The 19,519-nt window shown below is 36.6% G+C and overlaps 1 protein-coding gene across 1 annotated transcript in view; it reads right to left on the bottom strand.

Annotated features, from left to right (window-relative positions):
- The window catches only part of ANTXR2 (ANTXR cell adhesion molecule 2), a 137,735-nt gene extending 121,300 nt beyond the window's left edge, over window positions 1-16,435 (bottom strand). Inside the window, exons 1-3 of the mRNA XM_039845547.1 lie at window positions 15,560-16,435; window positions 14,887-14,958; window positions 12,736-12,807 (exon numbers count right to left, since the gene is read on the bottom strand). Of these exons, the coding sequence (XP_039701481.1) occupies window positions 12,736-12,807; window positions 14,887-14,958; window positions 15,560-15,711 (296 nt within the window). The 5' untranslated portion in view covers window positions 15,712-16,435. The remainder of the gene's footprint in view (window positions 1-12,735; window positions 12,808-14,886; window positions 14,959-15,559) is intronic.
- Between the last annotated feature and the right edge of the window lie 3,084 nt (window positions 16,436-19,519).

The raw sequence follows: 19,519 nt of genomic DNA on the forward strand, positions 1-19,519 counted from the left end.
GATCCCAAGAAACTAAAAATAAATTCTAAATTTCTCTATTAGTAAACATTTACCAGAGAGACACAAAATTATGTGCTAGGTTAAAAACAGAACTCATTCATCTGTACTGTGACTTAAATCTCTAATAAAGGAAAACAAGGAGGAAATGGTAAAAATAATTGAAGAAAAAATGAATATGTTATAAAGATCTGCTCAAATTTGACATTTCTTTCGAAGATCAACCTCACTGAGTTGGGCTTTAATGTTATGTCTTCAGCTACAAGGAACAGCAATAATGAAACTATTTGGTATTTATTTTGAAGCTGTAGTCAAGGATGCTGCTATTCTGACACAAAATGTCCCCTATGAGGTCTTGTGGAGGAAGTTTCTTGTCATTCCTGAGTAATCTCTATATACTTCCTCTTTTCTACTAACTACGCCTATGTAAACCGTTTCTTCCCCTACCAGGAAACCCACCGTAAATTTCTTACACGTTGACAAAATTCTGCTAAGTCCTATGGTTATCATATTGCTACATTCTCTTTTCCAAGGTTCTCATTTTTATATGTTATTGATTTTCTGCAGTTATGTTCAGTGCAACTTCAAATAATTTTTGGAAAGAGAAAGAATTTAAACAAAATGGTATATAAAAACTGGTCTTCTTGGTTGTTTTGTTGAGAATCAGGGGCCCAAACTCTATTATCAACTCTTTCTTCTTTATAAATTGTATTGATCGGAGATTTGCAAAAACACATTGACTCATTTTTTAATCTATAAAATTAACACTTTCGTCCTTGTTAGTATCTCTCAAATTTCTCTGCTGAGTAGAGAAAGGAAGAGATAAAAAGGGAAAGGAAAGGATCAGAAGACAAGAGAAGGGAAGGAAGTAGCAACTACAACTACCATGTGCTGAGCCACATATCTGGCTTTTCTCCATCCGTAGAACACCGTGGATTGTGAAAGGTGTTCATGATGTCATAGCCAACATAAAGATATAATTTTATAAATAACAGTATAATAAAAGGGTTAGCAGAGAACTCTGACTTTCCAAACTAGCACAATTAAGGCACAATTTTATGTACATTTTACTCATGACCAAGGATGTACATTTATACAATATACCTCTATAGTACTTGAATTTTTCAATGCACATCATCTTAACTTCCCAGATTTCAAAACTCTTTCCAAATTTCAGTCAATCTATCTATACACATCTGTTGAGCACCACCACATGTGAACACCATGATTCTACAAGTTCATGGCTATTCTTATACACATCTCTGCAGATGCAGTGTCGTTCTCCACCCTGGCTGTATATTGGAATCACCTAGAAAGTTTAAAAAAAAAAAAATCTTTCTGGGCTCTCATTGAAGAGATTCTAATTTGCATGGTTTGTGATGAGGTCAGGGTATTTTTTGGAAACTCCCCAGAGTACTCTAATATGCAGCCAGAATTAAGAACCTCTGGCCTAACCTCATTTGAAAACCTTTTCATGTTGTTGGAATGTTCTTTTCCTTACTTATTTTGTCAGTCAGTCCTACCGAAGGGATTTTTGGGTGACAGGATAATCTTTTAACAGTAAAATGTAGTTTCTGGGATGGTATGACTTACAGCCAGAGAGAATACAGATTAATTCCAAGTCCTATTTTGTTTCCTCATCTATAAAAGAGGAAAATATCTACTCCATGAGGCCATTGTGAGGATTAACTGGCACATAATAGTACTAAGTTGCAGCCACTATTGTTGTTATTTCTTGATATTAGTTATTCCCGTTGGTAGGATTTTTCACCCAGTTTACTTTCTTCTTGATTCCAAGGAGAGCTCACTCAGCAAACTAAGGTTTGAAATATTTTGATGTAGAGACCAGAAGGAGGGAAAAGGAAAGAGAAGAGAGAAAAGAAAGTGTTATATTGAAGCTTTGGTGAGGAGAAAGTCCTGGAAAGGAATTATATGGAAAGCTTTATAATGCAGTGGAAAGGTTCAGAACTTGGAGTAAATCAGAGATGAACTGAAGCTCTGGTTCTGCAACTAATGAACTACGTAACCATCAGCAGTTATTTAATTTCCTGGAGCTCAGCTTCCACACCCATAAAATGTAAATAACAATGCCTGCCCCAGTGGAGTTTGCAATCATTTATTCTACAGATATGTATTAGGTACCTACGATGATATTAATAATATAATGCTATTTGGTAGGTTTGAGCAATCAGAAGGAAGTGGATGCCTAGACAAAAGAAGTATTAGAAAGAGAGAGGGGAAAAAGGAAATGAGTAGCACCCAAAACAAACCCTCTTCGTTATAGTTTCTCCTTTACACTGCTATGTTGCCCTCCTAGAAAACCTATAAATGGTGGCAGGCTGGATCTGAGGTAACAGATGGCATAATGGACTCCAGGCTCGGGAGTAAGACTGTTCCTCCACTTTCTAGGTATGTGTGCCTGGGCTGGTTATCTAACCTCTGCATCCTTCAGTTGCTTCACATATAAATAAAGGTAACACTAATACTCCATAAAGCTTCTTTGAAAACTGAATGAGGTAAAGCATTTGATACAAAGTAAGTATTACATAAATATTACCTATTATTCTTTTATCACATGATATGTGAGGGATCAAGTTGACCCCTTAATTCCTTCATCATGCCTCTCTGCATCAAACGATAAGTGCAACATAAAGGTCAAGGATAAGGCCTTGGCTTCGATTCCAGCACTAACACTTACTAGTCTTGTAACTTTGGCCTCTCTGGTCTTCCATTTCTCTCACATGAAAAATTAAGATAATGATAGTACTTACATAGTGGAGTTGTTACAAAAATTAAAGGGATATGTAAGACATTTAGTAGAACACGTGGCACATGTGTTCAACAATCAGTACCAACTGTTTATACATAGTCACTGTACCCCTGTCTCTTTACCAGTAGAAGAGAACTAAGTATGAATTATTAACCTTGTTAGTCACAGTGTGTAGGCCTCATTCAAGAACAATCCTTTTACTAGTCTCTCATAAAACACATAGAATTTTAAAAATTTATATTAAGTAAGATAAGCCATAAATCATATGCATAAGTGTTCAGTATTGCTCTTGAACAGTTAAGCATCAAGAATCTCAAAATATACTTCTTTTATAGCATAAATTTTTAAAATATTTTAGGAAATTTATAGTCATTTCTAATAAATAAAACTTTCACTCTCACATTGTACTACCAAAGTATTTCTACATATTGTTAATTCTTAGGTCCTGGAGAGTGTAAATTTAATAATACTAATAAAAATCATGGAGGAAAAGGGAAATGTGTCAATCTAACTCAAGAAGGAAATAGTGGTAACATTAAAATAATAAAAGGAAAAGAGAATGTAAGTAAAAGAGAATATTATTCATAAACGAAATATTTTTAGTTTATATAAAAATAAGAGGAATGAGAGGGTAAGGTTAATAATAGGTAATAAAAGTAAAGGGACATTTATCATTCAAAATTTACTGAGATGGGTTATAGGTTGCACTAGAATCTAAAGACTAGTGTCAAAATTATGAATCTAATTTGTTATTTTGGTTATATACAAGGTTTATATTTTTTTCTCTGAACTGGCATGTTTATTTCAGAAAGAGGTTCATCTTGGAATTTCAATATTACTTTTCATCTAAACTGTGGTAGATAATCTCCAACTATGACCTCCATCAATTGCTTCCCGCTCTTTATGTGCCTACTCTCCCATCAAGAGATAGAATTTATCCCCTCTCCCCTTGAATCTGACAAAGCCCTATTACCACTTGGCAATAGAATAAGGTTCTTGGACATCTAAAACCATCCCTTAAGAGAATTAAAGACTGCTTCTTTTATCTTGTAATACTTGCTCTTGAGTCCTCTCTTAGAATCCAGTCATCATGCTCTGAGAAGCCTATGCTTCTATATATGCAGAGGTCACATGGAAGAAAACCAAGTTATTCCACTAAATAACTTTAGCTGAGTTCTGGAATCAACAACTAGTCTTTATGATTACAGTACCAAGTAACATTTCATGGGGCAGAGAACCTCCCAGTTGAGTCATCAACACACAGAACTGTAAGAGATAATAAAATTGTTGTTTGAGCCATTGTTTTGGAGTGCTTTTTCATTTATCACTGAATAATCAAAAGAGAAATTGGTACCATAAGTGTCAGATATTTCATTGCTACATATATTCCCAAGTCCCTGATTACAGCTCAGTCCTACTTCCTGGGGATGTATCTTAGTGGCTCTTGATTCCACCCTCTAAGCTTTGACTCTGATTTCTGAGTCATCTTTCTTTTTTCATAAGAAATAGCTCATTTATGTGATTCCTTCCTGCCCATAAGAAGTTGAGGACCCAGAAATCTCTTTCATTTTGAAATATGTCTCTTTTAATTCACATTGTTAAATGTCCTTTGAAAGTTTTGTGAGATTCCTATGTATCAAATTATAATCCACTCTATTAGAAAAAAGCCACATGCGCAAAACTTCTTTGAAATAGGCTCTCCTCCACTGTAGGCTGTAAGTCAGGTGAGACATAAACCCAAAAGATTTATAAGCCCTATATTTACCTGAGAGTGTCTATGAGGCACATCTTTTAAGTCTTTCTATCTAGAAAGACTTAAATCATCTTAAATCTTTCTGAAGTCATAACCAAGAGTCTTGCAACTGCACCCATAATCTGATTTTTCCTCTGATGCCATATTTTACAGGCAGCAGTCTGAGTTAGATCATTGAACTAAGGCCATTTCTTAAACTAGAGGAGTATTTTTGCCAAGGGAGACTGGGGATGAGAAAGAGTTTTATTTTTCAAATCCATCACATCCTGGCTCTTTGTATTTCCTCTAGATCCTGTCTGAAAACTGAAAAGTTCCTTCATTATCTCATCTCATACCTTTCATATGTCATCATAGGTAGCTGAAAGAAGCCAAATGACACCTTCAATATCCTTCCCAAAAATCTCTTTAGCTATATTGCAACTTCATTATGTACATTTTCTATTGTCCACATTACCACCAAACTTTCCACCACTACATATCTCTGTTTCAGCCTCCAATAACAATTTGCTCACTGCCCTTCTGATTTTTACAGTCAATCGCCTCAGGATCATTCAGCTTCTACTAGTCATAATTTCTATTGTGGTTCTCTATAGCTGCGTAATAAACTACCCAGAAATTAGTGGGATAAACACAATTTATTGTTTCTCATGATACTGTGCACTGAATGAGCAGTTCTTATGCTTTATACGTTGTCAGGTGGGAAGGTGGAATGGCCAGAAGAGTTTAAATGACCTCAATCACATGTTTGGCAAGTTGATGCTGGTGCTGGCTATTGCTTAGGAGCTCAGCTAGGACTTTATTCTCCATGTGGTTTCTCAATGTGGCTCAGTTGTGTTTCTTCCTACCATGGTGGTCCTACGATAGTCAGAGTTTTTATATGGCAGGGCTACCAAAGGAAACTCCTTATTCAGGCTTAGACCTAGGACTGGTACAGTTTCATATTTATGTCTGCTGTGATCTATTGATTAAAGTAAGCAATAAGGCCAGCCTACATTTTTAAAATATGTATTTAAGTAAATATATTTATCTTATATATATATTTATCTTATATATATATCTTATATATATATATCTTATTTTATATATTATACATATTACATATATAATCACATATGTGTGTATATGTGATTATACATACATACACATATATATATGTATGTATGTATAGGTATTATTCTCTGCTTCACTGGAGGTCACTGAAGAACAGTCTACCACAAAAGCTAAAAGGTTCATACATCTATGCTACCAAATGCCAATTTAGATAACTGCATAAACATAAATGTATAGGTATTTATCTCACAGGTCAATTCTGTTCTTTATCCTTAAGAGATTATTAGCCAGGGTCATTAGTCCTTGAAATAAACAGTAACTGCAAACAAGATGTAGCAATACCTAAGAATTTTATAATAATTAGCCAGTTACATAACATAATTAAATGTTTATTTTAGAAGATAAAACTTAGTAGATTGAGTAAAACGTGAAGCAAAACAACATTCTCAAGATGTTATATATGTCTATACAAGATTACTAATGATTTATAATCCATTTAGCATTGTACTTTACCTGAACTATTGCATATAAAGCATTTAGCAAATGCCTGATACATAGTAAGTGCTCAATGAACTTTACTACTTTTATTGTCTACTTCCATTAATAAACCAAAATATTAACCAGACTGACAAATTAGAAAAAAAAATTGTATGAGAGGAAATCTGTTCATTCATTCAAACACACTCACTCTAATTATCTATTTAATGGTGTTACTACATACTGCTGTAGTACATACTACATAAAGGATAAACTGCAAAAAAAGCAATTGTTCTCTATTAGCACCTCAACTTAAAATTATTTACAGGTTTCAAAAGAGTGAAAGGTTATTTTCTAAACACAAGAATTGTTAACACAGTATCATCTTAAGAAGAGGTTTATCTATCACTTTATATAAAAACTTGCTTAGTGTTTATTTAACAGGTCACTCTAAGGCCAACATATGCCAAAATCTCTGTGATCCCGAGTCCAGACCACCGAATCCAAGGTAGTGGTCTTGACGCAAAAATACCTGCTTACAAAATGCTCCACACAATCTGGGTTTTGTGAAAAAATTTTCCTCCAACTTAGTCTACACTAACCAAAGTATGGTACCTGGATTACACCTGAAGTCCATACTTACTGCATTTTGTATATATTTATTCCATTTCCCCACTCAATGCCTTAATGAGGCCCAAGAAATTGACCTCTGTGTTTTGCCACTTCAGTGTACCAGGTTTGTCTCTCAGGCACGAGTAACAGTGTACTTAATTTTCTAGAACATACTGATAAAGCAGATGTGGGACTTCACTGAAAATAAGTATTAACATATCCATGACCAGAATCTGAACTGCTCCATGTCCAGACCTCTCAGAATTAGCACGATCTGTGGCCAAGGCTGATTTTTCTAAAGAATTTTGTTTAAACCCAACTATAATCACTTCCTCTCACCACATCAATGGTTTGGAAGATAAAAGAATAAATTTAGAGGATGAATATGTCTTTGACTTATGATAAATTCTGACTAATTGTGAAAACTGGAAAAGAGGAAATAGAGAGTCTCAGGCAGTGCAGCGGTTCAGTGCTCATGCTCAGCAGTCAGACCTGGGCTGAATCCCTGGCTCTAACTGCTTAGCTGCGTCACTTTGAGCGAAGTCACTTCTCTAAATTTCTGTTAGAAATCTGGCACAGCGTGATGATAATGATGACGACAGTGTACACTGATAACCTCCAAATCTCCTTTCCACTCAGTCGTCAATTAGGCCTTTTCATGCATTATTATGCATTTAATCGTCCCAACATTGCTATGTGGTAGGAATGATTAGCTCCTTTTAACTGGCAAAGGAATTGGGCAGTGAGAAGTGAAGTAACTTGTGTCAGGTCACACAGCTAGTATATAGCTCCTACGTCTATTTGAGCCAAGATCTAATCCTGGTATTTTCATTTTAAGAAGGAACTTTTCAGGATCCTCCAGTGTAACAGCTGGATATGCTCTACTCCTAATGCTTACTCTTTCCGACCCTTAAATGCGTTCTGATTCCAAGATAGCTATCTCTAGCTACAGAAGTCAGTAACAGCAGTAACATTTCTTTTATAATTTAAGCATTTGTTTAATTTTTACATAATACATTATTGTTAAAGTAAAACTGAGTAACCTAGACAAATGTAAATTAAAAGGATGAAGGTTCTCCCTATCTTGAATCTCACTGCTAAGACATCATCATTGTGAACAATTTGTTACATATCTTCTGGACTTTTTTCCTTTATAAAAATCCTTTATAATCAATCAATCAATCAATCTCTCCCTCTCCCTCTCCCTCTCCCTCTCTCTCTCACTCACACACACACACACACACACACACATACAGACACACAGACACACAGACCATAAAAACAATTAAAGACTTTTTGTTTATATTTTTTTTAAAAAAAGGTCATACTTAACAGAGAGTTTCTGCAACTTTCTTTTCTCAATCAATACATCTTAGACATATTTTCATATCAATATATATGGATTTTCCCATTCTTTTAATGATTGCATACTATCTTATTCTATGTATATACCCTAATTTAATGATTGTACCATTGGTTGATGAGCATTTAGATTGAATACAGTTTTTCACTATTATGAACAATGATGAAGTATCTAATTTTGTACATGCATATCTTTGCACATTGATGCTAGTATTTCAGTAGCATATAGTCCCCAAAAGTAGAATTGTTGATACAAACTTTCTAAATTTTTACAGATACTACCAAATTTTCCTTATCAACTCTTAAAAGGGGTATTTTATCACAAGTAACTTTTTAATTCAGATTATAAGGAATTAGAAGAAAGTCTTTCAAATAATAGAATAGTGTATATTATCTAAATGTAATCAAAAGGCTTCTCTTTAATTTCCTACCAGTTTGCCTAAGGAATATTTTTTTCCTAAGTAATTGATAATTGTGTTCAGGTCAAACAATTACATGACTTTTTCAACTTTGGGACAAGTATATTAAAAAGAAAGTTGCAAATGCTTATAATTGTTCTATAAGAATAGTAATGAGAAAATTAGCAAATATGTCCTCAGTTATCATTTCTCAAAGAGAATATATTATAAAAGTTAATAACTCAGTTTCTAGACTCAAAACTCAATCATTTATTCAATGACTATTTATTGAGCATTTACTGTGTGCCAGGCTCTGTTCTTTCTAGGTGTTAAACATATGGGTGAACAAGACAAAGAAGACCTCTGTGCTCTCCTGCAGCTTACATTAGGGTCATGGAGATAAAAATAAATTGACTAATAGAACAATTTCAAAAAGTGATAACCAAATAGAGTATTATGAGAAATTACTGGGGTGGAGGAGCAGGGTTTCTTTTAGACTTGATGGCCAAGCAAGGTCTCTCAGAGAAATTGACATGTGGGATGAGGCTTAAATGACAGGAATGAGCTAGCCAGGGCAAGATCTGAAGCAGAGAAAGAACAAAATTCCTAATGTGGAAACACATTCAGCCTGTTCAGAAGGCTAGTGGGCTAGCCTGTGACATTCGATGTTGTAGGAGATAATTGGGTGAGGCAATTAGGTAGGATTTTTAGGCCATTGGGAGACGTGTGCTTTCTATTCTAAGCCACTAGATTGTATTAAGCATGAAAGTGGCATGATCTACTTTATACATTAAGAGACAATTCTGGCTAATATACTGCTCACCACTTATTATTAAGCATGTCCTTGGACAAGCTACATTACCTTTCTTAGCTTCAGTTTCCTCATTTGTAAAGTTGAGATAATAATATTATGTGTTACATGGAGTTGATCTGAGGATTAAGTGAGGTAATGGATGAAAAGCATTTTGCACATTGCCTAGAACATAATAATTGTTCACTAAATGATCTCAACTAAATCACTTTTACATCATTAAGATAATATTGAACAGAACTGAGCATAATTCATTATCCCCAATTATGCAACATAATAAAAAATATCCTTTAAAATTAGTCCGATTCAAATTCTCCAATATTGAAAGTCTAGATATTTCATTATTGAATCAACATTCAGTCCCTTCTTTTTTGCTGATCCTATAATACAGCCCCTTATACTCATACATACTAGATTGTATGTATTTGTGTTACCGCTAGAGCCTCAATGTTCAGTACATTCTATATAAGGGAGGCAAGCAGGTAGGTAGGTGGAAGAAGGGATTAACAGATATGTGGAGATTAAAAATCATAAAGACAAGAGAAAAGAAGGGAGTGTTTTAAATTAAAATATTTTTTAAAAATAAAGTTTTTAAATGATGAGTGTATAAAATGTATAACTGATCATTTCTTGCTGTGTTTATTATTCTATTTGTGCATTTACATAGTACCAGACATTATGCTAAAACCCTAACAGAAGACACATAAGTACTCCCTGCCATCTAATCTTGCTTCATCTCTACTGAAAATATTTAGCAACATTCTGAGAAACAAGAAAGAGGTACTTCTCACATTTACCAAGGTATTGAAGAATTACAAGTAATACAACCAAAATTGTGAAACCTACTGCACTCAACCTTTGAGTGTCTCATGTACTCAGATCTACTTGTCACTGTGATATGTGACATCGAGAAAATTGATATGTGGAATTCCAATTTCTAGGCTTTGAAACAAAGATCCATGATACTTGTGGAAACATTTGTTAACAATTATCTTTCATCTAAATATGCAAACTGTTTCTACACACTTGAAAATGTATAATGGATGAAAAGTGACTCTATATCCAAATATAGAGGACTAGAGAAATTTGAGAAGTTACACATTTAATAATTAAATAAAATTAGTAAAAGAACAATGAGGTACAAAAAACAATATCCTCTAATGGAGACTATTCTGTGATATACAATATTCTATGCATTGTCTTTTTCTGATCTTTATAACATTTCTTTTAAGAAAACCTCGTAGTTTATATCTGCAGTATATAGGAAAAAAAAAACCCCACCATGCTGAGTAGATGATTTGACCCAGCTCTCTAAATCAGTAAATGGTAAAACTGGAACTTCAGCTCAAATCTTCTTAGTGAACTTTCTGCCACCCCAAACTAATTTAACGTGCCACAAATTGAGCAATTCATTAAAACTGCATGAATTTCTATTTAAAGACAGGTGTGCAAACTATGTATAAATAAGTCGCAAATAGCATTATTAAAATTCTACCTGGAATATTATAAATCCTTTCAAGCAGGACCATAATCTCTTTATATAAGCACAATATTCCCCTGACCATTAAAATACTACACATTCCCTTGCTCCAGCTAATCATAACAAGGCTTTCATTTCTTGAATACATATGTGTCAGACTCTATCCTACATTTTCCACATTCGTTGACTTCAGTTCTTAACAACAATCTTATGATTGTTATCATCATCATCATCATTATTATCAATCTTTTGATTGTTATCATAATCATCATCATTATATAGACGGAAAAAACGGAAGCATAAAGAGGTTAAGTAACTTGTCCATGACCATTTGGCTAGTAAATTGATTCGGTGACTCTTAACAGCAATATTATGCTGCCTCTTGAAATGGAAGCCTTGTTACCCAAGTCCAATCTCTCCTCTATTAGATTCAATCAATGATAAAGAAAGAATCTCTAATTTAGATTAACAATTTAAACTTTTTATGTGCATCTCTAAGCAATGTTAATCTTGTCAATCAGCGACTACACTTCATCTTCAAAGTGCTGGAAGACCCACATGTAAAGTGTCTAATAGAGAAACTGGCACAGCATATGCAGGTGATAATTACTGAGAGTCTACTATGTGTTTGTCATTATGCTAAGTGCTTTTCTCTATATTTTCACTCCATAAACGTTAACATTTTTCCTTTTTCTCCTAATGGATAGGCTAGATCCAAATCCATCTCTTCGTAAATTTACTTGGGCAGTAGAGAAAATTTATTTTCATTAAGGCAAGCACACTGTTTTATATGGGTTATAAGGCAATATTATTGTTCTGGCCCTTGAAGAAATCCAGGTGCACATAAGAAAGAATGAAAGGGAAGTCATCAATAAGAAGACTGAGGTTGTAAGCTTGACTCCCCACCAATAGAGAGATTTCCTGTCCAGGAAAAGTAATACTTCAAGCACAAATAAATTAAAAGTTTATATAAGTTCTCTCCCTGAGTCTGTTTAAATATTATGTTTTCTTGACATTTTTAAAGAAAAAAAAATCAATTTATTAAAAAAACTGTATTCACACATAACTTTTGAGAAATCCACATATTATGCAAAACAAAGTATACCAACCTCCCCTGGTAAAACTAGTTTGGAGAAATTTGATTTTGAAATGAAGCTAACCCATTCATTAATTCGACAAGAACTGAGCAAGAACTATCTTGCATACTTTGCATTAAATGATGTAGATATAAAAATGAAGAAGAAAATCTCCCTTCCACTATGGAACTCAGAGTCTAGTAAACAAAACTGACCCCATGGAAAGCAGCCATTCTTTGAAATATGGCAATGACTACTTCCTACTTGCCACAATGGGTTCGAACGACATAGAAATGATCATATGAAATACAATGACATTGGCTTGGAAAAAGCTGCACCTTTTACAAAAAATATATATCTTGTAAAAGATGTGATATATGTGTGTGTATGCATATTATATATGTTGATTACATATATATTATATATATATAATACATATATATATATATATATATATATATATATATATGGTATAACAGAAAACAAGTTTCTTCTTAAAGGTAAATATATTTAGCATCAGTGGACCTCAGAGTAAGACTGGAAATCCAGGATGTCTGCTGAATCTAGTAAACTATCCAAATAGATCCATATCTTTCTCCTGCCTAATGTTCTTCAAATTCCTAGTTCATTAATATATTACATCTAAACAAGAAAGCTATAGAACTACTTATAGTAACAGGAGAAAGGTAGGAAGTAGTGAATATAAAACTAAGGCAGAGTTTTGGGTTTCATTGTGCATTCCACAACCAATATGAATGATATTGATTTTCAGATTATCTGTTATTTTGTATTACTCATACCTCCTTTCCCCTCTATTAGTGAAGAGAACTGAATTGTCTGTGCATTTTCTTGATTCCACTGAGAGGCCTGAATCGCCACTTGGAATATCAATCATTCTTTTAAGATTAGTCTGTACTAAAAGCTTGCAGTGAAATGATAATGCACTAACCTGTCTCCAGTTAATGGCAAAATAATGGTTGCTTGAGAAGAAAACACAATGAAAGATAATCTCATTTGAGGGCTGCAAAATAAGAAGAGAGGCAGTTAAAACATTTTTAAAAGAAAGATTGATACAATACAAACATATAGCTAGGGAGTCTCATTTAAAATATGTCTCACTGAATGATCCAGGCTCCTTTTAAATGGAACTCCCTAAGTAGATACACTAACTCTGCTTAACATTACTGCATAAGTCACTTTGGATTTAGTCAGTGCTTCTAACACCCAAGCACTCCTCCATGACTCATTGGACCTTTTAGGAGGAATCTAACTAGAAAGATAAATTCTAGGCCAATGCAAAAAAATTCTTTTGTAGAAAATGCTAGATGTTCTTCCTCATCTTTTTAAAGGAGGCCAGACCCTTCAGAGTGATTACTGTTAGCAATATTTAGGCTGGAGAGCAGTCAGTTTGATTTAATTACCATAATGATGACATGAGTTCACACAAAAGTTATTCTGAAGTAAGGATACTTAAGGAGTGCCATGGACAATGTGAAAGAGACTAACAAATCCCATTTTAAGTAAGCATTTTCAATTTTCTAAGTCTCTAACGTCATAGTTCTGATCGTCAACAATTGCCCCAGTTAGCTACATCTTCTAAGCTTTAAGCATTTATCTCACAGAATGGTTCTTATTTCTAAGACACTCTTTACAACCATTACTAAGAATTGAAACTGAGGATATGAAACTAACATTTATAAACTGAAGATGAAAATGATCTCAAAGGCTCATACAAACTTTGAAAGTAATTCTCTTCAGTAGTCACCCTTTATTTACTTACTACAATATACTGTTAGTAACCAAGGAAGTAACCTTAAGCCAGAGAACTGGGTATGACAGAATTCCAACTTGCAAACCAGACCAAATAAATAAGAGCCTCACTTCTTTAAAATGCTATATCATAATGATTCATCGCTTTCAATCAGAATCTATGTGATACTCTTGAATTAGAAAATTTATAAATAACTGTCTCTTCTGCCTTTGACATTGAAGGGTATAGGGCCTTATTTTTCTTTCTTAGACAGTTTTACCTTAGATTCTATTCAGAAATAAATGTTATACTTGGCTTCTTAAACAGGAGACTGATGATTGAACATGGACAAGCATACATTTTTATAGGGATGAGTTTACTGCTGCCAATAACTGAAAGCAAGGATTGCCTAGGCCTCTACAGATTGTTGAAGTTACTTGCAACATGACTTTCAAAATGTTTTGATCATCCAAGCCTGTTTTACAGAAAACATTTGGGCTAACAAGACTGAAAGAAGCAATATTTAATGATACAGCTCGTTTTCATGTCCTTTCCATTATCTTGATAAACTTGTATTTACTCATTGCATTTTATTTTATTTTTTTAAGAAAAAGGAGAGGGAAAAAAGCCTCAAAAGCCTGGTGTCCTGGGGCTATTTTTAAATAGGAATGCCACTAATTCCTAGTTACCTCTAAATAAGAGAGTCAGCTGGATTTCATAGCAGCTATGCTTTTTATAGGAGAAGAAACTAGTCTTTCCTAGTAAGGTTTATTGCATATAAAGAACAGTTAAATTTTAAACCAGCCACACACCCACACATTGTGTAAACACAAGTCATTTCTTTAAACATATACACAAATGCCTTTTCTAGTAGTGGGTTATTAACACATGTTCATTCGAAGTTTACCAACACTTGTTTTTTTTTGGTTTTTTTTTTTGTTGTTGTTGTTAATGAGGACCTCTACAGTGCTAAGGATTGTGTGGAAAGGAAAATATATTATGGATACTGTTAGCATAAAAATATTTTAATGTGATAAGTTATGAGGAAGCATAACTGAAATTCAACACAGATGAAAATTCAGAAAGGAAAATACATTTAGAATAGTATTTGAAGATGCTTCCTCAGAGCCTGGGCCAAGTTTTGGAGATCCAGATGAAATAAGCACTCAACAACTGAAGACTGTCCTAATAACTACTTATGTGTAATAACGATCTTGAGGAACTTAATAATCGACATTTCAGTAAAGGCTTTTCCTGCAAAAGGTTTCAAAAAAGGGATAACCCTACATTTTGGTCTACTTCCCTCCTCCTCTAACTCCCCTGTCGAGAAAAGTAAAGTGGGAGAAATACCTCACAAATCTCTCTGTAAGTTGCTGGACAAAATTGTAAATTTCAATCCAGTTATTTGCCACACTCCCGGACCTGAAAAATGAAATTGAACATATCAGAAAAAAACAAACATTTACATTGAGGTAAACTGGCCTCTTCTAAAAGCAAAGTAACAATATCACTAGCTGAAACTTAGGTGCTACGAGAATCAAGAAAGTCAACCCAACTTCAGGAACACCTGCCTGCTAACTGTTTGGAGTAGGATCCCAGCTCTTTAAACACAGCCTTCCTACGCCGGAAATGCAAACCACGCTGGGTACGCTAACCCTTGGCTTTTCCTAGTATAAGACCAGGCAAACTTTAGCCAGTGCAGCAGAGTAAGGACAGAGAGGCCGAGGAAGAGTCCTGTCTGGGTTCCATTTCCATTTCCGAAAGGCCCCTTGACTGGCAAGCAGTGACTACCTCATCTCCCCTCAGAATCTAGCAGCTCCAGGGTCCTATCACCCCGACTCTTTCAGGCCGCCACAGATCCGAAAGCACTTGCCTTCCGCACGGAGACTGCAACAGGGCACCCATCAAAGGGTTTCTAACACACCCCTCCCCAGGGCGCACACACATTTCAGCTTCTTCCCCAGCCACAGTTCATCCAATGCCACCCACACCAGAAGACCCTGGACCTCCCTCTGGCACTCACTTGTCCAGGACGAAGTAGAGATCAAAGGCTCCTCTGCAGGAGGGCTGCTCCTGGGCTCTCAGCAGCCCCCCAGGACCGCAGAGCGCCAGCAGCCACAGCCCCGGGACCAGCCAGCTCCCGGGACTGTGGGCCAGGGACAGTCCCGCCACCATCCTGCGGCCAGGGGCCTGCGATTCCGTCCTGCTCGCAGCCCCCTCGGCTCGACTCAGTGAGGACACTACGGTGGTAGGAGTTACCAGGGATCCTGGGGTGGGGGACAGCGAGCAACTAGGTCGCTGGCGCCTGGGGCAGCGGAACCCACTAACTGACAGAGGGAGGGAGAAATGGAAGGAGGGAGGTCCTAGGAGGACAAAGGGAGACTCTGCAACCGACTGCTTCAGCTGCCGCCGGAACTCTTGACGAATCCCAGTGGAAGAGCGATCCAGTCCTTCCCCTCCGGATTCCGGAGAGTTCCTGCAGACAATGAGGGCCCACGGCGACAGCTCTCAAGAGAAGTTCCTCCCCCGCCTCTGGCCCAGCGTCTAGCGCCTGCCTCGGACCCGGACCGAGAGTCCCATTTCTCTGGGTGGGCTGAAGTCTGGCTGCTGCGGCGCGCTGCGGGGCGGGCGCCTCCGGGTCGCGGCGACGGCCGCACAAACTTGGAGTGGAAGTCCCTGTCTTCTGGTTCCCTTCCTGCGGCGATCCAACTCCCCTCTGCACTCCAAACTTTCTTCCTTGTGCTCTGCTCTGGCACAACGCAGCCGGGCGGTCCTCTTTAGGGGAGGAGGCTGAGCGGGCCCTGGGCTAGTGGTTCGGACAAGCCACTCCAACCAAAGCCAAAAGCGCGATCTGGCCAAGTCTCATCTAAGTGTGTCAGTGTGCGCCTGAGGGCGAGGGCGGGGCCTGATCTGAAGCCTGCAAGCCACACACGCACAATTGTGGGTTCGTGCCTGAGCTGAAAATGACTAACGCTTGCCAAATTTTGGAAAGGAGAGAAGGACTTTAGCAAAACAAATGTCCTGTAGAAACTAAACATACCCATAGATACTGCAGGCCTGGCTTATTTCAGCAGCTATGCAGAACAGTCCTCTGTGTGGCTGGGAGATTAAAAACTAGCAATTTCAAGGGAGGCGATGGTCTCCTCACTCAACCCCACCCTCACTACCACAAGCACACAGTTTTTTACTTTGAAACTGCTACCTAGGAAGGCAACTTCCTCTTTTTCTATTATAAAGCTACTTTGTACTTTCATTTCACCAAGCCAAGAAAAGGTGGGGGGAGAAGGTGCGCACAAAACTCTTTAGGAGTGGAAAATTTTACTTCTAAATATTTAATTTCACTGTCATTCATCCCAAGATCCAGATATTAAGAACTTCGTCTCTGAGTAAACTAGGCCACCCATGCCAGACTTGTGAAGGAGCTGGAGTTTGCATGCACTCAAATTCTGGAAGTACTCATTCCACACTCCTCCCATTCCTCTCCTCTCTCCCCATGACTTCTACCTTCCCTTTGTTAAAACTGGTTTTTAGAACTTACAATCTCTAAATTGGCTTTTAGAATTTAGGATCATTAACAGTAATATGAGGTATCACCTCCTCCTTTGTCTTTTCACTAAATCAATGCTTTATGATAAAAAGTTCACATAGTACTTAATCACGTATTGCTTTTTAATCTCTTGTCATATGTATATAACTTTTCATTTACCTTATCTTTGATATACAACCAGATTTATAAGCATTTCGAGGATAGAAACCATTCACTTTAACAAAAATTTATTAAGTATCAACTATCTATCAGGTACTGCTCTAGGACATACAGTTAATGTACAGAGCAAGATGACAAGTCACTGCTTTCATGAAGCTTGTAGTCTGGTTGAGGAGGAAAAACAGACAAAACTTAATAAATAAATGCCCATATTAGAAGGTGTATTGCAGAGGTTTAAAATATGCTAATATGATAGAGAATGACTGAAGAGATGACTAACAAAAAGAAGGCAGCTATTCCAAGAGCTAAAAGAAGAAACATTCCTGGCTCCTGCAAGTCTCCATAAAGCATCAACTTAGCACAGTCAAGAAACAGAAGGAAAAGCAGAGTAGCTGGAGCTTCCTGGGTAAGATGAAGAGGGGTTAGCAGGGCTACCTTATGTGTTGCTTTATAAACTGTGATAAAAAAAAAAAAATCATATCTTTCATATTAAATGTAATAGGAGCCCAATAGAGTTTAACACTGAGGGTGGGGTAGGGGATAAAGTGATATGATCTATGTTTTTCAAAGATCATTCTGGCTGATACAATACAATGGACTTAGAGACAGCGACAATGAAAGCAGGGAGAGCAGGGCACAATAAAATGGTACCTTGGACTCTTATCCCTATAGAGGCTAAACTGAGAGAAATGAATGGATGAGAGCTTCAATAAATACAAATGATCCTCAGTTTGGAAATATCTGCCACTTGGAGATGGAAATTCCGATATCATCCTCTGGATCCACCTGGTGGGGTAGGAAAGGTACTGATGGGGCAACTGGCTGCTTGACCTTTCATTAGAACGGAAAGAAACTGAGCTCTAAAAGAAAGTCCAAGGAGAGGGATGGCTATATGAAAATGGTCCTAATTCTGTCCTCCTCAGCTTCATCTTTACTTGAGGTTCTGAAATTCTGATTTTCTGCAGCCATTAGGACTCCGAGGATGTGCTGCCACCTCTCATTTCACGTTTGGGCCCAACCATAGATATGTTAATCTCCGTGACTTCTTATAACAAAGCTGAAACAGACTGACATTTCCAGGAAACTTGTATCGAAGAAGCTTGTTAAAGTTTCTTTTCAAGGTTTTTATCACTTATGGTTGCCTAAAACTGGTCTTCATTTTCAACTTTAGTTTTAATCAAGACAGAATCAAAGATATATACCTTTAGCAATTAATACCTTACCAGTATATGACTGAATAAAATCTGGGGAAAAAATCTGTAATGACAACTGGTTTCAAGTTAGCAGGAGACAGAAAGTGAAGAAATACGAAATGTGATGCTAACCATGTACTATATCCTCAGGAAGTATTTTAAACTCACATTCGTTGGCTGCCTTTTCTTCTAGCTTCTTGACTCATTGTCTGATTATCTGCTGGGCCTCCATAAACTGATCTAAGAAACTTTTTTGTCATAGGCCCAAACTAAAGCAGAATACTTTGAACTTAAAATTTGTACTTCCTCAAAATTCCCAGGCCCTCCTCAGTCCTCCCACTCAATTCTTCTTTCCTGATAAGGCCAGTAAAGGTGATTAACATACTAAAGCATATCACCATTCTTTTGTTTGTTCATTTGTATAATTAATTCAGCCCAGTTCTGTAACTCCTTTCATTTTACTTCCTGGCTCATATATATCCTCAGCAAAGCAGGGAAATGGCCTTACTTAGCACAGACCAATAATTAATCAATAGTCATACAATTATCAGAATCACTTTCATGTAATAAAATTCAGTGGGGAAGTCATTAATTACTGGGCAAACAAAGGTCCTGATTTGCCCCAGACGAGAGGTGTCCAGGGACAGGGGACTTTCAGTGCTACAACTGGGGCAGTCCCTGGGATAGTACCTGGCAAAGAAGGCTGTTAGTTACCAGATTTCCAAGCAATAATGAAGGCCGACTTGGACCTCTCAGCAAGCCATAAAGAAGGAGCAATAACAATAATACTTTCTCTTCTCCTCTATCAGGTGAGAAGACTATGGAGTTGTGATTCCTGGACCTTAATCAGGTAAGGTTTCAAACTTATTATAGCACCATGACAGACATTCTGGAACTCTGTTTAACTTTCAATTTTAAATCATGAATGGGATAGGGAATGGAGATTTTTAAGCAGAGAGAGAGAGGTGGTGGGGGCGGGGGGATAGAGAAGGAGAGAGAGAGGGACCAGACTGAATTATTTAGATAAATAAATCTAAAATATTTGTCTTTATCAAATTATCTAGATTTCTGCTGAAGTATTTTG

This window comes from Pteropus medius, unplaced genomic scaffold (genome assembly GCF_902729225.1).
Source record: "Pteropus medius unplaced genomic scaffold, Ma_sr-lr_union100, whole genome shotgun sequence".
Lineage (NCBI taxonomy): Eukaryota > Metazoa > Chordata > Mammalia > Chiroptera > Pteropodidae > Pteropus > Pteropus medius.